Source organism: Triticum aestivum, chromosome 5B (assembly GCF_018294505.1).
Source record: "Triticum aestivum cultivar Chinese Spring chromosome 5B, IWGSC CS RefSeq v2.1, whole genome shotgun sequence".
Lineage (NCBI taxonomy): Eukaryota > Viridiplantae > Streptophyta > Magnoliopsida > Poales > Poaceae > Triticum > Triticum aestivum.
In genome coordinates, this window is record NC_057807.1 from 637139055 (window position 1) to 637157037 (window position 17983).

Genomic DNA, 17983 nt, shown 5'->3' on the forward strand with positions numbered 1-17983 from the left:
GTTCAAGCAGTACTGCAGTAAAACTACTCCTAATGCTATAGCAGTTAACAACAAGGGAAAGTGATGTTCAAAATTTACAGTAAACACTCCACTCCACTGAATATAAATAAAACTTAATAGAATTTAACTAAGCTTTTTCAGTTTCAGAATGTGAAAGTCAGAAAATAAGCTTGCAAGCAAGTTTATGTAAGTAATGCACACTGGAGTACAATACTTCTATAGATTTCTGCAAATAATTCATGATTTTCTAACTACTCCAAGATGTCCAGTTAATTAACTGGAAAAGTAACTAAACTTGCAAATTAAGAAAATCTTGTAAGACCACTTGCAATATCTTCGGTGACAGTACATGTTAAGAACAAACACTTACAATATCTACTGCAAGAACTTGTTTACTCCTGCATATTTGCTTGCATGTTCAGAATCTGCAAATATTCAGAAGCATGTTCAGAATACTTACTGAAAAGTACTGTTAAATGTTGAAAAGTTAAATCTTGTTCAATCTTGTTAAATACTCCAAGAAAAATTACTCCGCACAAATACAGTTCAATCTTGTTAAATACTATAAGCAAAATTACTGGAGTACCGGAGTACTACAATTTAAATGTAATCCAAGCAAATTGAGAAGTTAACAGTACTGCTGCTAACTTGGAGTAGCTTTGACTATGTACAGAGCAAGATGGAGGGTCTAGCTTACTGCTGCTACTCCACATATCTAATTTACTTAACAGAGCAAGATGGAGTAACCCAAAAATATTAACAGGGCAAGCAAATGTACTCTAAATGGCAGTTCACCAGAGATTTTCAAGTTAAAAATACTCCCAGGGGTAAACAACAATGACATGGACGAAGTAAAGGATGGATGTTGTAAATTAATCCAGTAATTCTTTTTTGTTCTCATATTTTTCACCCTCTAGACACTGCCTAGAGCGCTTACAAGATGACAAAGTTAATTTTGCATAACCATATGGATTCTTATCTTCTTCGGTAAGGGGGGCACATTTACAGCTAATCTATTATATTATTAAAAAGTAACTATGTATAGATGTCTCCATACCCCATATGATTTCTAGACTGCCATGCAAAGCAATGAGTTGAGTCCAATTCCTACACGGCCATGTACCTGTAAAAAAAAAGAAAACTACGCCTATCTATGACATACGTTCCCAAACAGCCTAGCAAAGCGAGGCAAACAAGCTGTGGATCCTAATTATAATGGCCGAGAACTAACAAAATTTGCTCACGTAATATGTGAAACACGCACATATTCGTTTGCACATCCAAAGTGTGTCACGTACTGGAGATGCCTCTGACCGAGAAGTGCAAATTAGAATCACGTATGGAAGGACACTTCCATCAGCATGTTTGCTATTAAAAAAAATCATCACGTTTGTTGTACTGACACACAATCAGTTTCCAATTATATCTCAAAACCAATCAACACAAGCTAGTCACGCTACACATCCCAGCTAATTGCAACTTGGCGTTGCAACTTCAGATCCCAGTGGCTGGCTACTTTAACAGTATCTATTACAAGTAAAAAAACACAGCAGAAAATCCTAGACAGTGAAGAACATATTCAGCACGCACGCTGATTAATCACTTGACACACAATGCAATGCAATGCAACGCAAGCAGCAGGTAGCTAGAAGTTAACAAGACAATAAATAAATCCTTGACAGTGGAGAACATATTCAGCACGCACGCTGGATAGAAGAATTTAATGGCTAACTGAAACTGAACCTGAACCTGAATGAATGGATGGTCCTCACAAATCACAACAGTGGAGCCGCATGATTGCAAGTAAGTAGTGGTGTGGGGATTAGGAGAGGGGCTGCTGCCTTACACGAGGATGTTGAGGGGGAGGCCGGTGGCATCGAAGTCGCCGGCGAACTTGCGGACGGAGGCGAGGGAGGAGAGGTCCAGCTCCATGAGGTCGAGGCTGGCGGCGGGGGACTCGGCGAGGACGGCCTGGCCCACGTCCTCTGCGGTGGCGAGGTTGCGGACGGCCATGACGACGTGGGCCCCGCGCGCCGCCAGCACCCGCGCCGTCTCCGCGCCGATCCCGCTCGACGCACCCGTGACTATTGCGGTGAGGCCGGACGCGGAGATGTCGGCGGTGACGTGGTCGACGGTGGAGGCCCAGGAGAAGCCCGAGGCGCCCTTCCGGCTGAAGATCCAAGGCAGCATCTTTTCTTCTCTTCTCTTCTCCAATGAATGGATTTCACCGACGACGAGGCGGAGGCGGAGGCCGTCCGGCGGAGAAGAATTCCAAGAAGAGGAAGGAATCCACTGTTCGCATCGGGGCGGCGCGCTGCAAGGTCGGGGACGCGAGCGTCCATGGCGGTGAAGTGCACTGTTTGAGACAGAGAGAGAAATCGAGATGTGTGAGAGAGAGAAAGGAGGAAGAAAGAGAGCACGGGAAGAAGAGAACAGAGAAGAAGGATGGCACTCATCTGCTGGCTCCGGCAAGCTGTGGCTGGTGGTCGCCGGCGGCGGCGTGCAAAAACACAGGAGGAGCTCCTCTCGCGGGGCTCGGGTGCGGGGAATCCTGGGAGGAGGCTGCGAGGACGGGCGCACGGGCGCTCGCTCGATCTCCTCGGGCGTAGAGGTGGCCGGGAGATGCGAAGAGGGGAGGGAGGGACGAGGTCGGCGGTGGTGGGTGAGGAGGACGGCGAGGTCGACGGTGGGTGGGAGAGGACTGGATCGGGAGGGGGCGGGTACGGGGAGGAGGTGGCGACGGCGGCCGGGACATTGGGAGCAGGGAGGAGGGGTGCGATGGGGGATCTGATCTAGGGTTTGGGCTGCGGGGGGAGGGGGTATCTCCTTTTTTTCTGTAGATAGATGGATGGACGGATGTGGAGATATGTATGGATGGATGGCTGGATGGGCGCCTATGTCATCGATCCGTGGGAATAATTTTGATTGGTTCAGAAAATCAGTGATCTAAAATAGTTTTCAAGTACTAAATATAGAGGGATTTTATGAAGTAGCTATCAAAACTATTTTGCAAAAAGGCATCACACAAATTTTCACTAAAGTTAGACCACATTTCATGGATGAGCACCATTTTCTATGCATTTCTGATTTTCTATCTATTTTCAATCATTTTTTTGAGTGCCCAAAATGAGGTTTTTTCGTGAAGGACCTACCATATATTTGTTGCAAAATTGTACCAAATCAATTTTCTAAAATACTAGGACATATTTAATGCACAATTGACCAAATGGTTGGGTGTAAAAAGTTTTGATCCACCTCTCGTGAAAAAGACAAATTCCCGCCGATTCAGTTGGAAGCGGGTCAAATTTGAACTGTAGCTACCTCGTAGTTTGCTCTTTATCTTTTCCAAAAATCATTTCCAGGTACATAAGTATCTATTTAATCAGAGAAATACAAAAAAAATTCCAAGATTCAACCACTAGCTAGGAACGGTCAAGCCCGCCGTTTTGACCGCATTTTGAAACGGGCATAAAAAATTCAAAAAAAATCAAAAAATTGGAAAACATTCGCATTGTGTCATCATATGTGACCAAGTTTCCAGGAAAATAATAAACTTGTAATACGGAAATTATTTTAAAAAAGTGTTTTCAGAAACGAGCTATCATGCGTGAAGATTCATGGCTTTCAAGCCAAATGATCAATCTTATGGCCACATTCTTGGCATAGTTTATTCAAATGATCTCATATTATGCACAAGGGGGCATCTTGGAATTCCAAACAATGTTGTCTAAGGGAGTTTTCATTTTCTTTGCACAGAAAATTCATTTTCCATTTTTGAGTGCCCGAAATGAGGTTTTTTCGTGAAGGACCTACCATATATTTGTTGCAAAATTGTACCAAATCAATTTTCTAAAATACTAGGACATATTTAATGCACAATTGACCAAATGTTTGGGTGTAAAAAGTTTTGATCGACCTCTCGTGAAAAAGACAAATTCCCGCCGATTTAGTTGGAAGCGGGTCAAATTTGAACTGTAGCTACCTCGTAGTTTGCTCTTTATTTTTTTGAAAAAACATTTCTAGGTACATAAGTATCTATTTAATCAGAGAAATACCAAAAAAATTCCAAGATTCAACCACTAGCTAGGAACGGTCAAGCCCGCCGTTTTGACCGCATTTTGAAACGGGCATAAAAATTCAAAAAAAATCAAAAAATTGGAAAACCTTTGCATTGTGTCATAATATGTGACCAAGTTTCCAGGAAAAATAATAAACTTGTAATATGGAAATTATTTTTAAAAAGTGTTCTCAGAAACGAGCTATCATGCGTGAAGATTCATGGCTTTCAAGCCAAATGATCAATCTTATGGCCACATTCATGGCATAATTTGTTCAAATGATATCATATCATGCACAAGGGGGCATCTTGGAATTCCAAACAATGTTGCCTAAGGGAGTTTTCATTTCCTTTGCATGGAAAAATCATTTTCCATTTTCCGAGTCCCTGAAATGAGTTTTTTTTGTGAAGGACCTACCATATATTTGTTGCAAAATTGGACCAAATCAATTTTATAAAATACTAGGCCATATTTAATGCACAATTGACAAAATGGTTGGGTGTAAAAAGTTTTGATCGACCTCTCGTGAAAAAGACAAATTCCCACCGATTCAGTTGGAAGCGGGTCAAATTTGAACTGCAGGTGCATCATAGTTTGCTCTTTATTTTTTTGAAAAATCATTTCTAGGTAAATAAGTATCTATTTAATCAGAAATACATGGTTTGATGGCGAGATATCGAGATTTGGACGGTGGCCGAGGGCCCCAACTCTAGAGCGCATAAGCTCGCATGCCTGCCGCGTGGTCACCGCGTGACCATGGAGTTGCCATGCGTTCTAGGCAACCTATGCATGTCTAGTGGGTTGGGCACTCCCCAGGTAGGTGCTAGGAAGAAAATTATAATATAAGATTCTCATGAGGAGACCGAACTATGCTCAAACATGAATTAGCAGCCAAGTGTTTGATTAGCGGTACGGGAAATGCACATGGCCAATGGGCGTGAGTTTTGGCTGAGGATGATCATATACTAAGAAGAATGTCTTCACAAATTTTTAGGGAAATCAAGAATATATAAATAACACTTCCTTCACAAAGTGTTGCTCTGAACAAAATAGGAAAATGAATATTGTTGAGTTATTTTTGAACTAGGCAAGGAAGGTTTTTGACATATTTGATGAAGATATGATCCAAACAATTTATGAGAATTTTTTGGGAATTTTTGGAATAACAGAAATATAGGTTGCTTCACAACCTAGGGCAAAAATTGACACATGGACATGACACATAGGCAAAACTGATGAGATGGCGCCTAGTCATCACAACCCACCACAATATACAAGGCTATGACCATATATATTGGCCGTTAACAACTAGAAATAAGGCAGCAGACCAGCATTGTTTGCTTTATGACCATTTCGTGTAAGGAAATTACGACCTTTCTGACCAAAATGGTCGCAATGGTTTAGGGTTTGGAGCCCCCCGAACAGCTTTTGACCAATTGGTCTCAAATGGTCATAGATCTATGACCAATTCTTCTAGGGTCACTGACAGAAGGTCACTAGTTGACATATTTCTTGTAGTGGTAGTCGTACGTCTTCACGATCCGACCGATCCAAGTACCGAACGTACGGCACCTCCGAGTTCAGCACACGTTCAGCTCGATGACGTCCCGCGAACTCCGATCCAGCAGAGCTTCACATGAGATTTTCGTCAGCACGACGACGTGATGACGGTGATGATGTTGCTACCGACGCAGGGCTTCCCCAAAGCACCGCTACGATATGACCGAGGTGGAATATGATGGAGGGGGCACCGCACACGGCTGGGAGAGATCAACAGATCAACTTGTGTGTCTAGAGGTGCCCCTGCCCCCGTATATAAAGGAGCAAGGGGGGGAGGCGGCCGACCAGGAGGAGGGCACGCTCCTCCTTTCCTTGTAGGAGTAGGAGAACGGAAGGAAGGGAGAGAGGAGGAGAAGGAAAAAGGGGGGCACCGCCCCCCTCCTTGTCCAATTTGGACTAGAGGGGGAGGGGGCGCGCAGCTGCCCTGGTCGCCCCTCCTCTTCTCACTAAGGCCCATTAGGCCCAATATACTCCCCGGGGGGTTCCGGTAACCCCCCAGTACTCCGGTAAATGTCCGAAACCTCCCGAAACACTTCCGATGTCCGAACATAGTCGTCCAATATATCGATCTTTACGTTTTGACCATTTCAAGACCCCTCGTCATGTCCGTGATCATATCCAAGACTCCGAACTACCTTCGATACATCAAAACACAAAAACTCATAATACCGATCGTCACCGAACTTTAAGCGTGCAGACCCTACGGGTTCGAGAACTATGTAGACATGACCGAGACACGTCTCTGGTCAATAACCAATAGCGGAACCTGGATGCTCATATTGGTTCTCACATATTCTACGAAGATCTTTATCGGTCAAACCGCATAACAACATATGTTGTTCCCTTTGTCATCGGTATATTACTTGCCCGAGATTTGATCATCGGTATCTCAATACCTAGTTCAACCTCGTTACCAGCAAGTCTCTTTACTCGTTATGTAATGCATCATCCGACAAATAACTCATTAGTCACATTGCTTGCAAGGCTTATAGTGATGTGCATTACCTAGAGGGCCCAGAGATATCTCTCCGACAATCAGAGTGACGGATCCTAATCTCGAAATACACCAACTCAACAAGTACCTTCGGAGACACCTGTAGAGCACCTTTATAATCACCTAGTTACATTGTGACATTTGGTAGCACACAAAGTGTTCCTCCGGTAAACGGGAGTTGCATAATCTCATAGTCATAGGAACATGTATAAGTCATGAAGAAAGCAATAGCAACATACTAAACGATCAAGTGCTAAGCTAACGGAATGGATCAAGTCAATCACATCATTCTCCTAATGATGTGATCCCGTTAATCAAATGACAACTCATGTCTATGGTTAGGAAACTTAACCATCTTTGATTAACGAGCTAGTCAAGTAGAGGCATACTAGTGACACTATGTTTGTCTATGCATTCACACATGTATTATGTTTCCGGTTAATACAATTGTAGCATGAATAATAAACATTTATCATGATATGAGGAAATAAATAATAACTTTATTATTGCCTCTAGGGCATATTTCCTTCAGTCTCTCACTTGCACCGGAGTCAATAATCTAGATTACACAGTAATGATTCTAACACCCATGGAGTCTTGGTGCTGATCATGTTTTGCTCGTGGAAGAGGCTTAATCAACGGGTCTGCAACATTCAGATCCGTATGTATCTTGTAAATCTCTATGTCTCCCACCTAGACTTGATCTGGATGGAATTGAAGCGTCTCTTGATGTGCTTGGTTCTCTTGTGAAATCTGGATTCCTTTGCCAAGGCAATTGCACCAGTATTGTCACAAAAGATTTTCATTGGACCCGATGCACTAGGTATGACCCCTAGATCGGTATGAACTCCTTCATCCAGACTCCTTCATTTGCTGCTTCCGAAGCAGCTACGTACTCCGCTTCACACGTAGATCCCGCCATGACACTTTGTTTAGAACTGCACTAACTGATAGCTCCACCGTTCAATATTAACACGTATCCAGTTTGTGATTTAGAATCGTCCAGATCAGTGTCAAAACTTGCATCGACGTAACCATTTACGATTAGCTCTTTGTCACCTCCATAAACGAGAAACATATCCTTAGTCCTTTTCAGGTATTTCAGGATGTTCTTAACCGCTGTCCAGTGATCCACTCCTGGATTACTTTGGTACCTCCCTGCTAAACTAATAGCAAGGCACACATCAGGTCTGGTACACAGCATTGCATACATGATAGAGCCTATGGCTGAAGCATAGGGAACATCTTTCATTTTCTCTCTATCTTCTGCAGTGGTCGGGCGTTGAGTCTGACTCAACTTCACACCTTGTAATACAGGCAAGAGCCCCTTCTTTGATTGATCCATTTTGAACTTCTTCAAAACTTTATCAAGGTATGTGCTTTGTGAAAGTCCAATTAAGCGTCTTGATCTATCTCTGTAGATCTTGATGCCCAATATATAAGCAGCTTCACCGAGGTCTTTCATTGAAAAACTTTTATTCAAGTATCCTTTTATGCTATCCAGAAATTCTATATCATTTCCAATCAACAATATGTCATCCACATATAATATCAGAAATGCTACAGAGCTCCCACTCACTTTCTTGTAAATACATGCTTCTCCAAAAGTCTGTATAAAACCATATGCTTTGATCACACTTCAAAGCATTTATTCCAACTCCGAGAGGCTTGCACCAGTCCATAAATGGATCGGTGGAGCTTGCACACTTTGTTAGCACCTTTCGGATCGACAAAACCTTCTGGTTGCATCATATACAACTCTTCTTCCAGAAATCCATTCAGGAATGCAGTTTTGACATCCATTTGCCATATTTCATAATCATAAAATGCGGAAATTGCTAACATGATTCGGACAGACTTAAGCATCGCTACGGGTGAGAAAGTCTCATCGTAGTCAACTCCTTGAACTTGTCGAAAACCTTTTGCAACAAGTCGAGTTTTATAGACAGTTACATTACCATCAGCGTTAGTCTTCTTCTTGAAGATCCATTTATTCTCGATGGCTTGACGATCATCGGGCAAGTCAACCAAAGTCCATACTTTGTTCTCATACATGGATCCCATCTTAGATTTTATGGCCTCAAGCCATTTTGCGGAATCTGGGCTCATCATCGCTTCCTCATAGTTCGTAGGTTCATCATGGTCAAGTAACATGACTTCCAGAATAGGATTACCGTACCACTCTAGTGCGGATCTTATTGTGGTTGACCTACGAGGTTCGGTAGTAACTTGATCTGAAGTTTCATGATCAATATCATTAGCTTCCTCACTAATTGGTGTAGGCGTTACAGGAACCGGTTTATGTGATGAACTACTTTCCAATAAGGGAGCAGGTACAGTTACCTCATCAAGTTCTACTTTCCTGCCACTCACTTCTTTCGAGAGAAACTCCTTCTCTAGAAAGGATCCATTCTTAGCAACGAATGTCATGCCTTTGGATCTGTGATAGAAGGTGTACCCAATAGTTTCCTTTGGGTATCCTGACACATTTCTCCGATTTGGGTTCGAACTTATCAGGTTGAAGATTTTTCACATAAGCATCGCAACCCCAAACTTTAAGAAACGACAACTTTGGTTTCTTACCAAACCACAGTTCATAAGGCGTCGTCCAACGGATTTTGATGGTGCCCTATTTAACGTGAATGCAGCCGTCTCTAAAGCATAATCCCAAAACGACAGCGGTAAATCAGTAAGAGACATCATAGATCGTACCATATCTCGTAAAGTACGATTACGACGTTCGGACACACCATTACGCTGTGGTGTTCTAGGTGGCGTGAGTTGAGAAACTATTCCGCATTGTTTCAAATGTAGACCAAACTCGTAACTCAAATATTCTCCTCCACGATCAAATCATAGAAACTTTATTTTCTTGTTACGATGATTTTCCACTTCACTCTGAAATTCTTTGAACTTTTCAAATGTTTCAGACTTATGTTTCATTAAGTAGATATATCCATATCTGCTCAAATCATCTGTGAAGGTGAGAAAATAACGATACCCGCCGCGAGCCTCAATATTCGTCGGACCACACACATCAGTATGTATGATTTCCAAAAAATCTGTTGCTCGCTCCATAGTTCCACAGAACGGCGTTTTAGTCATCTTGCCCATGAAGCATGGTTTGCAAGTACCAAGTGATTCATAATCAAGTGATTCCAAAAGTCCATCAGTATGGAGTTTCTTCATGCGCTTTACACCAATATGACCCAAACGGCAATGCCACAAATAAGTTGCACTATCATTATCAACTCTACATCTTTTGGCTTCAACATTATGAATATGTGTGTCACTACTATCGAGATTTAACACGAATAGACCACTCTTCAAGGGTGCATGACCATAAAAGATATTACTCATATAAATAGAACAACCATTATTCTCAGATTTAAATGAATAACCATCTCACATCAAACAAGATCTAGATATAATGTTCATGCTCAACGCTGGCACCAAATAACAATTATTTAGGTCTAAAACTAATACCGAAGGTAGATGTAGAGGTAGCGTGCCGATGGAGATCACATCGACTTTGGAACCATTTCCCACGCGCATCGTCACCTCGTCCTTAGCCAGTCTTCGCTTAATCCGTATTCCCTGTTTCGAGTTGCAAATATTAGCAACAGAACCAGTATCAAATACCCAGGTGCTACTGCAAGCTCTAGTAAGGTACACATCAATAACATGTATATCACATATACCTTTGTTCACCTTGCCATCCTTCTTATCCGCCAAATACTTGGGGCAGTTCCGCTTCCAGTGACCAGTCTGCTTGCAGTAGAAGCACTCAGTCTCAGGCTTAGGTCCAGACTTGGGTTTCTCTCTTGAGCAGCAACTTGTTTGCTGTTCTTCTTGAAGTTCCCCTTTTTCTTCCCTTTGCCCTTTTTCTTGAAATTGGTGGTCTTGTTGACCATCAACACTTGATGCTCCTTCTTGATTTCTACCTCCGCAACCTTTAGCATTGTGAAGAGCTCGGGAATTGTCTTATCCATCCCTTGCATATTATAGTTCGTCATGAAGCTCTTGTAGCTTGGTGGCAGTGATTGAAGAATTCTGTCAATGACACTATCATCCGGAAGATTAACTCCTAGTTGAATCAAGTGATTGTTATACCCAGACATTTTGAGTATATGTTCACTGACATAACTATTCTCCTCCATCTTGCAGCTGTAGAACTTATTGGAGACTTCATATCTCTCAATCTGGGCATTTGCTTGAAATATTAACTTCAACTCCTGGAACATATCATATGCTCCATGATGTTCAAAACATCGTTGAAGTCCCGGTTCTAAGCCGTAAAGCATGGCACACTGAACTATCGAGTAGTCATCAGCTTTGCTCTGCCAAACATTCACAACGTCTGTAGTTGCATCTGTAGCAGGCCCGGCACCCAGCGGTGCTTCTAGGACGTAATTCTTCTGTGCAGCAATGAGGATAATCCTCAAGTTACGGACCCAGTCCGTGTAATTGCTACCATCATCTTTCAACTTTGCTTTCTCAAGGAACACATTAAAATTCAACGGAACAACAGCACGGGCCATCTATCTACAATAACATAGACAAGCAAAATACTATCAGGTACTAAGTTCATGATAAATTTAAGTTCAATTAATCATATTACTTAAGAACTCCCACTTAGATAGACATCTCTCTAATCATCTAAGTGATCACGTGATCCAAATCAACTAAACCATAACCGATCATCACGTGAAATGGAGTAGTTTTCAATGGTGAACATCATTATGTTGATCATATCTACTATATGATTCACGCTCGACCTTTCGGTCTCAGTGTTCCGAGGCCATATCTGCATATGCTAGGCTCGTCAAGTTTAACCTGAATATCATGTGTGTGCAAAACTAGCTTGCACCCGTTGTAGATGAACATTGAGCTTATCACACCCGATCATTACGTGGTGTCTCGGCACGACGAACTTTGGCAACGGTGCATACTCAGGGAGAACACTTTTACCTTGAAATTTAGTGAGAGATCATCTTATAATGCTACCATCAATCAAAGCAAAATAAGATGCATAAAGGATAAACATCACATGCAATCAATATAAGTGATACGATATGACCATCATCATCTTGTGCTTGTGATCTCCATCTCTGAAGCACTGTCATGATCACCATTGTCACCGACGCGACACCTTGATCTCCATCGTAGCATCGTTGTCGTCTCGCCAACTATTGCTTCTACGACTATCACTACCGCTTAGTGATAAAGTAAAGAAATTACAGGGCGATTGCATTGCATACAATAAAGCGACAACCATATGGCTCCTGCCAGTTGCCGATAACTCGGTTACAAAACATGATCGTCTCATACAATAAAATATAGCATCATGTCTTGACCATATCACATCACAGCATGCCCTGCAAAAACAAGTTAGACGTCCTCTACTTTGTTGTTGCAAATTTTACGTGGCTGCTATGGGCTGAGCAAGAACCATTCTTACCTACGCATCAAAACCACAACGATATTTCGTCAAGTTAGTGTTGTTTTAACGTTCACAAAGACCGGGCGTAGCCACACTCGGTTCTACTAAAGTTGTAGAAACAGACACCCGCCAGCCACCTATGTGCAAAGCACGTCAGTAGAACCAGTCTCGCGTAAGCATACGCGTAATGTCGGTCCGGGCCGCTTCATTCAACAATATCGCCGAACCAAAGTATGACATGCTGGTAAGCAGTATGACTTGTATGGCCCACAACTCACTTGTGTTCTACTCGTGCATATAACATCTACGCATAAACCTGGCTCAGATGCCACTGTTGGGGAATGTAGTAATTTTAAAAAATTTCCTACGCACACGCAAAATCATGGTGATGCAGAGCAACGAGCTGGGAGAGTGAGTCCACGTACCCTCGTAGACCGAAAGCGGAAGCGTTAGCACAACGCGGTTGATGTAGTCGTACGTCTTCACGATCTGACCGATCCAAGTACCGAACATACGGCACCTCCGAGTTCAGCACACGTTTAGCTCGATGACGTCCCGCGAACTCCGATCCAGCAGAGCTTCACAGGAGAGTTCCGTCAGCACGACGGCGTGATGATGGTGATGATGTTGCTACCGACGCAGGGCTTTGCCTAAGCACCGCTACGATATGACCAAGGTGGAATATGGTGGAGGGGGGCACTGCACACGGCTGGGAGAGATCAACATATCAACTTGTGTGTCTAGAGGTGCTCCCCTGCCCCCATATATAAAGGAGCAAGGGGGAGGCGGCCGGCCAGGAGGAGGGCGCGCCAAGGGGGGAGTGCTACTCCCACCGGGAGTAGGACTCCTCCTTTCCTTGAAGGAGTAGGAAAAGGGAAGGAAGGGAGAGAACAGAAGGAAAAAGGGGTGCGCCCCCCTCCTTGTCCAATTCGAACTAGAGGGGGAGGGGGAGCGCGACTGCCCTGACCGCCCCTTATCTTCTCCCACTAAGGCCCATTAGGCCCAATATACTCCCGGGGGGTTCCGGTAACCCCCCCCCCCCCCCCCCCCCCGGTACTCCGGTAAATGTCTGAAACCTCCCGAAACACTTCCGGTGTCCGAACATAGTCATCCAATATATCGATCTTTACGTCTCGACCATTTCAAGACTCCTCGTCATGCCCGTGATCATTTTCGAGACTCCAAACTACCTTCGGTACATCAAAACACAAAAACTCATAATACCGATCGTCACCGAACTTTAAGCGTGTGGACCCTACGAGTTCGAGAACTATGTAGACATGACCGAGACACGTCTCCGGTCAATAACCAATAGCGGAACCTGGATGCTCATATTGGTTCTCACATATTCTATGAAGATCTTTATCGGTCAAACCACATAACAACATACGTTGTTCCCTTTGTCATCGGTATATTACTTGCCCGAGATTCGATCGTCGGTATCTCAATACCTAGTGCAATCTCGTTACCGGCAAGTCTCTTTACTCGTTATGTAATGCATCATCCCACAACTAACTCATTAGTCACATTGCTTGCAAGGCTTATAGTGATGTGCATTACCGAGAGGGCCCAGAGATACCTCTCCGACAATCGGAGTGACAAATCCTAATCTCGAAATACGCCAACTCAACAAGTACCTTCGGAGACACCTGTAGAGCACCTTTATAATCACCCATTTACGTTGTGATGTTTGGTAGCACACAAAGTGTTCCTTCGGTAAACGGGAGTTGCATAATCTCATAGTCATAGGAACATGTATAAGTCATGAAGAAATCAATAGCAACATACTAAACGATCAAGTGCTAAGCTAACGGAATGAGTCAAGTCAATCACATCATTCTCCTAATGATGTGATCCCATTAATCAAATGACAACTCATGTCTATGGTTAGAAAACTTAACCATCTTTGATTAACGAGCTAGTCAAGTAGATGCATACTAGTGACACTATGTTTGTCTATGTATTCACACATGTATTATGTTTCCGGTTAATACAATTCTAGCATGAATAATAAACATTTATCATGTACGTGGAAATAAATAATAACTTTATTATTGCCTGTAGAGCATATTTCCTTCAAGGATGAGAACAAAGCGGGGTGCAACACTACCGCCTCACTGACATGGCTCAAAGCCAAAAATAATAATAATTGTGCAACTTCTGCTTATTTCTCAACCAACACTAGCATTGGTTGTTAGGAACTCCTACTACTATTCCAGAACAAAAGTGAGCCATCATACCACTCTCTATGCAACTCTAACTACTGCAGTTGCCAATAAATGTGACTATGAATGAATCAACTTGTGCATACCTTCTCTAGCCAACTTTGTATAACCATGTGTGCAACGTTCCGGTACAACTTCAACATGTGCTAGTTCCATGACCAATTTAGTATGACTGTGTGCACAATAAACATGCTTGTATTTTGCTGAGGAGTGTGGTCACCTCGACCACCCACCTCAATTTTGCCGAGGAGAGAGTGTTGCCTCGACCGTCATCTTGGATCAAGCCCCCCATGACCAACGCCTCTTGCCACCTTATGGGCCTATGTGCGTCGCCCCGGCCAGATGCCACCTAGCGCCCCAAATGCAATGCGGGAGATTGTGCGGCCAGGAGGCCATGCGTTCGGCACGCCTGAATTGTGTAGTTGCACACATTAGAATTTGAAGAAAAAAATTACACAGGTTTTGCTTGCTACGTTGATGATCGGATGGTAAGGGAGGCGGACTCTATCACAAGCTCAACATTTTGTGCATGATATTGTGTTTGCATAGATGAAACTTGACAATATATCAACGTTGGCCATATAATACTTTGGTTGTGAATATAATATAATATGTATAAAGATTTATCCAGAAAATCAGCATAGGCGAGGGAGCTTTGAATGGCACCAAATAGATGCAAAGGTACATAATAAGTAGTAATTTTTGACTTTTTTATAGGGAAATGCGAAGGTGTTCTTTTTTAAAGAAATTGCAAAAATAATAAATGAAAGAAGGTATAAAACTGGGCCGTAGAGGATATCGAGGGAGGCCGAATAAGTCCAAACTGGCTAACTCAAACTAGCCCATTATTAGCAATAAAAAAGGAATTTCTCAAAAAAAAGCAATGAAAAAGGAATGTCTAAAAAAAGCAATAAAAAAGGAAACCGACATTTTCTCCTAAAAAAAAGCGAAACCGACGTTATAATTATAACTCCAAATCGAAATCCAAATCAGATCGGAGGCCGATGCACGGATGGATTCTTATTCTCTATGCAGGAATCAATCATCAATCAAAGCAAGCAAAAAAAGTCGCCACGAAGGCAGGAACGATGAAACCACGAAGCAAAAAAAGCGCGGCCTTGATGGATCCAGCGACGACGATGCCTCGTCCGCGCAAGAAGTCGCGGCAGTCCGGCTCTGCCCGTGTTGGGCAACCGAAACAGAGGGATGCACTGATGGAGCAGAGCTTACCTGCCACAGGATATGAGTTGCCGGTGACCAAAAACCCGTCGGTGCAGTTGGATGTAGTAGGGCCGACGGGGAATCCTGGCTCCAGCGGCCTGGCAGCGCTCGCCGTCGGGCTCGCGAGGCGCCTTGCCGATGGGAGCGTGGACGACAACCTAGTCTTCTCGCCGCTGTCCATCTACACCGCTCTGGCGCTCCTGGCCGCCGGCGCCCGGGATGCCACACTGGACGAGATCCTCCGCGTGCTCGGCGCACGGTCGCGCAGCGAGCTCGAGAACTTCGTGTCGCACATGGCGGCGGACGCACTCCAAGACAGGTCCGCCTCGGGCGGCCCCCGCATAGCATTCGCGTGTGGCATCTGGAGCGACCTGACGAGGTGTCTGAAGCTGTCCTTCCGTGAGGCCGTCGTGGGCACGTACAAGGCCGAGGCCAGCAGCGTCGACTTCCGCGGCACGCCGGAGGCAGCCCGGAGCCAGATCAACGGGTGGGCGGCTCAGGTGACGAGGAACCTCATCGACTCGGTCCTCCCGGCGGGGTCGATAAGCCCGGCGACTCGGGTCGTGCTCGGCAACGCCATGTACTTCAAGGGCAATTGGGAGGACCAGCCGTTCGACAAGAGGCACACCGCACACGAACCATTTTACCGGCTCGACCGCAGCCAGGTCGACGTGCCCTTCATGCAGAGCTCGGACTCACAGTTCGTCGCCGTGCATGACGGGTTCAAGGTGCTCATGCTCCAGTACAAGATGGCGGCGCCAGATTACCAGGAACAGGCGACCTCTAACTCCGATCATAGCGGGCATACGCAGTTCTCGATGTGCATCTTCCTCCCGGACGCCCATGACGGTCTGCTGGGGCTTCTGGACACGATAGCGTCCCGGCCTGGGTTCCTGCAGGACCACCTGCCGGAGGTGCAGATCACCCTCAGCGAGTTTCGGGTGCCAAAGTTCAAGCTGTCCTTCCACAGCAGCGTCGTTGCCGTCCTCAAGAAGCTGGGGCTCGAGCTGCCATTCTGCCTGGAAGGCGACCTAGCTGACATGGTGGAGGACGACGGCTCTGGCTTGCCGATTGTAGTGGAGGATGTCATCCACAAGGCCGTCGTTGAGGTAAACGAGGAAGGTACTGAAGCCGCCGCGGTCACTATGGTCATCTCGGCTCCTAGATGCGCACGAAGGGGGAGGAGGCCACCGCCTCCACAAGTGAATTTCATCGCCGACCATCCGTTTGCTTACTACATAGTGGAGGAGGCGACCGGCGCAGTTGTCTTTGCGGGGCATGTTGTCGACCCCTCCAAGGAGTAATAAATTAAAATAGCTAGCTGTTGAGTTGAACGAACACAATTTCTTTTCCTAGTTTTGATTTCAGAACTGCTTTTTATACGAGCGCTACTTGTGCTATGATGAATTTATATGGATGAATATTTTTAACCTCATGAAAATCTTCTTTGTGCTTTCTTGAAGTGTAATTTTTCGAGTGAGTTTTATTGGTTTGTTAATCTGCTTATCAACTAGTAGGAGTGAGTTTCAGTTTTCTGTAGCTCTGTCCTCCTACAGATTCATGGTTACTGTCCAGAGTCGAGATGCAGGGTTTTCTTGCGTAGCACAGACTTGTGAGATGAATCAAAACAAAGAACTGCTCACAGAAACCTGCAAACGATCTTGGCAAATAGCACTGAAATGTGTAGTTTTTGTTTTGCAGTTGACATTTTATATTTTCAGTAGGCAGGTCGTGATTGTATTATCACTTGGTGTGAGGTCCAGATTGTTTAGTAGAAGTAATTAGTTCCTCCTTTTTTACCTAAATTTATCTTTTGTTTGAAAGTGTGAGATCAGTTCTGCAAGTAAGTTATTAGTTCAATGATTTTGTCAGAATTGACGCCCTCAGGGGCAGCATGTGTGTCGTTAGAGAGTTTATTTTTACCTGCTCATTTTTGTGAAGGTTCAGTCATTGATGTGTAGGGATGTTTTTGTTCAGATAGCACTGGGAGGGGGCCGTGTTCTTCTCCCAGGAATGTTTATGTTTCTTACACTTATTTTACGCTCTAGGCAATTACTGTTGTTTTTGTATGTGAGTGCACACAGACCTTTTTTTTTCTGCAGCTACTCATGAACACAAAACCTTTTTTTTTCATTTTCATCTTTTGGAGCTGAAGAAGAATGCAAGCTAATGAAATACCATAAGCCTGAGACTCTAATTCCTGTTGAGACAAGCTACTGGCTTTTATGAATTGGTCAAGTCTGAAATTTTTAGTTGGGTAAACATAGTTTTCTTCAGTTTTTTTTTCTCATCTTTCTTTCTTCGGTAGGTCTATGCCATTGTCTTTTTCAATCTTTCATAAGTCTATTTTAATTCAGTCTTTAAGTTTGCATCATTCTTCAGTCTATCAATCCTGAGAGTTTAGTTATGTATCAGTCTTTAGACCTTCAGTTTTATTTTCCTCTATGTTCTCACTCTTTGTTTTCTAGTCTATCAATTTTAT

The 17983-nt window shown here is 43.9% G+C and overlaps 1 protein-coding gene across 1 annotated transcript; it reads left to right on the forward strand.

Annotated features, from left to right (window-relative positions):
- Nucleotides 1–15305: 15305 nt before the first annotated feature.
- LOC123117304 (putative serpin-Z8) lies at nt 15306–16901 on the forward strand. Its single transcript, XM_044538083.1, has one exon. It carries the CDS (start codon nt 15369–15371, stop codon nt 16803–16805), a length of 1437 nt encoding a protein of 478 aa, XP_044394018.1. The 5' UTR covers nt 15306–15368; the 3' UTR covers nt 16806–16901.
- Nucleotides 16902–17983: the final 1082 nt, after the last annotated feature.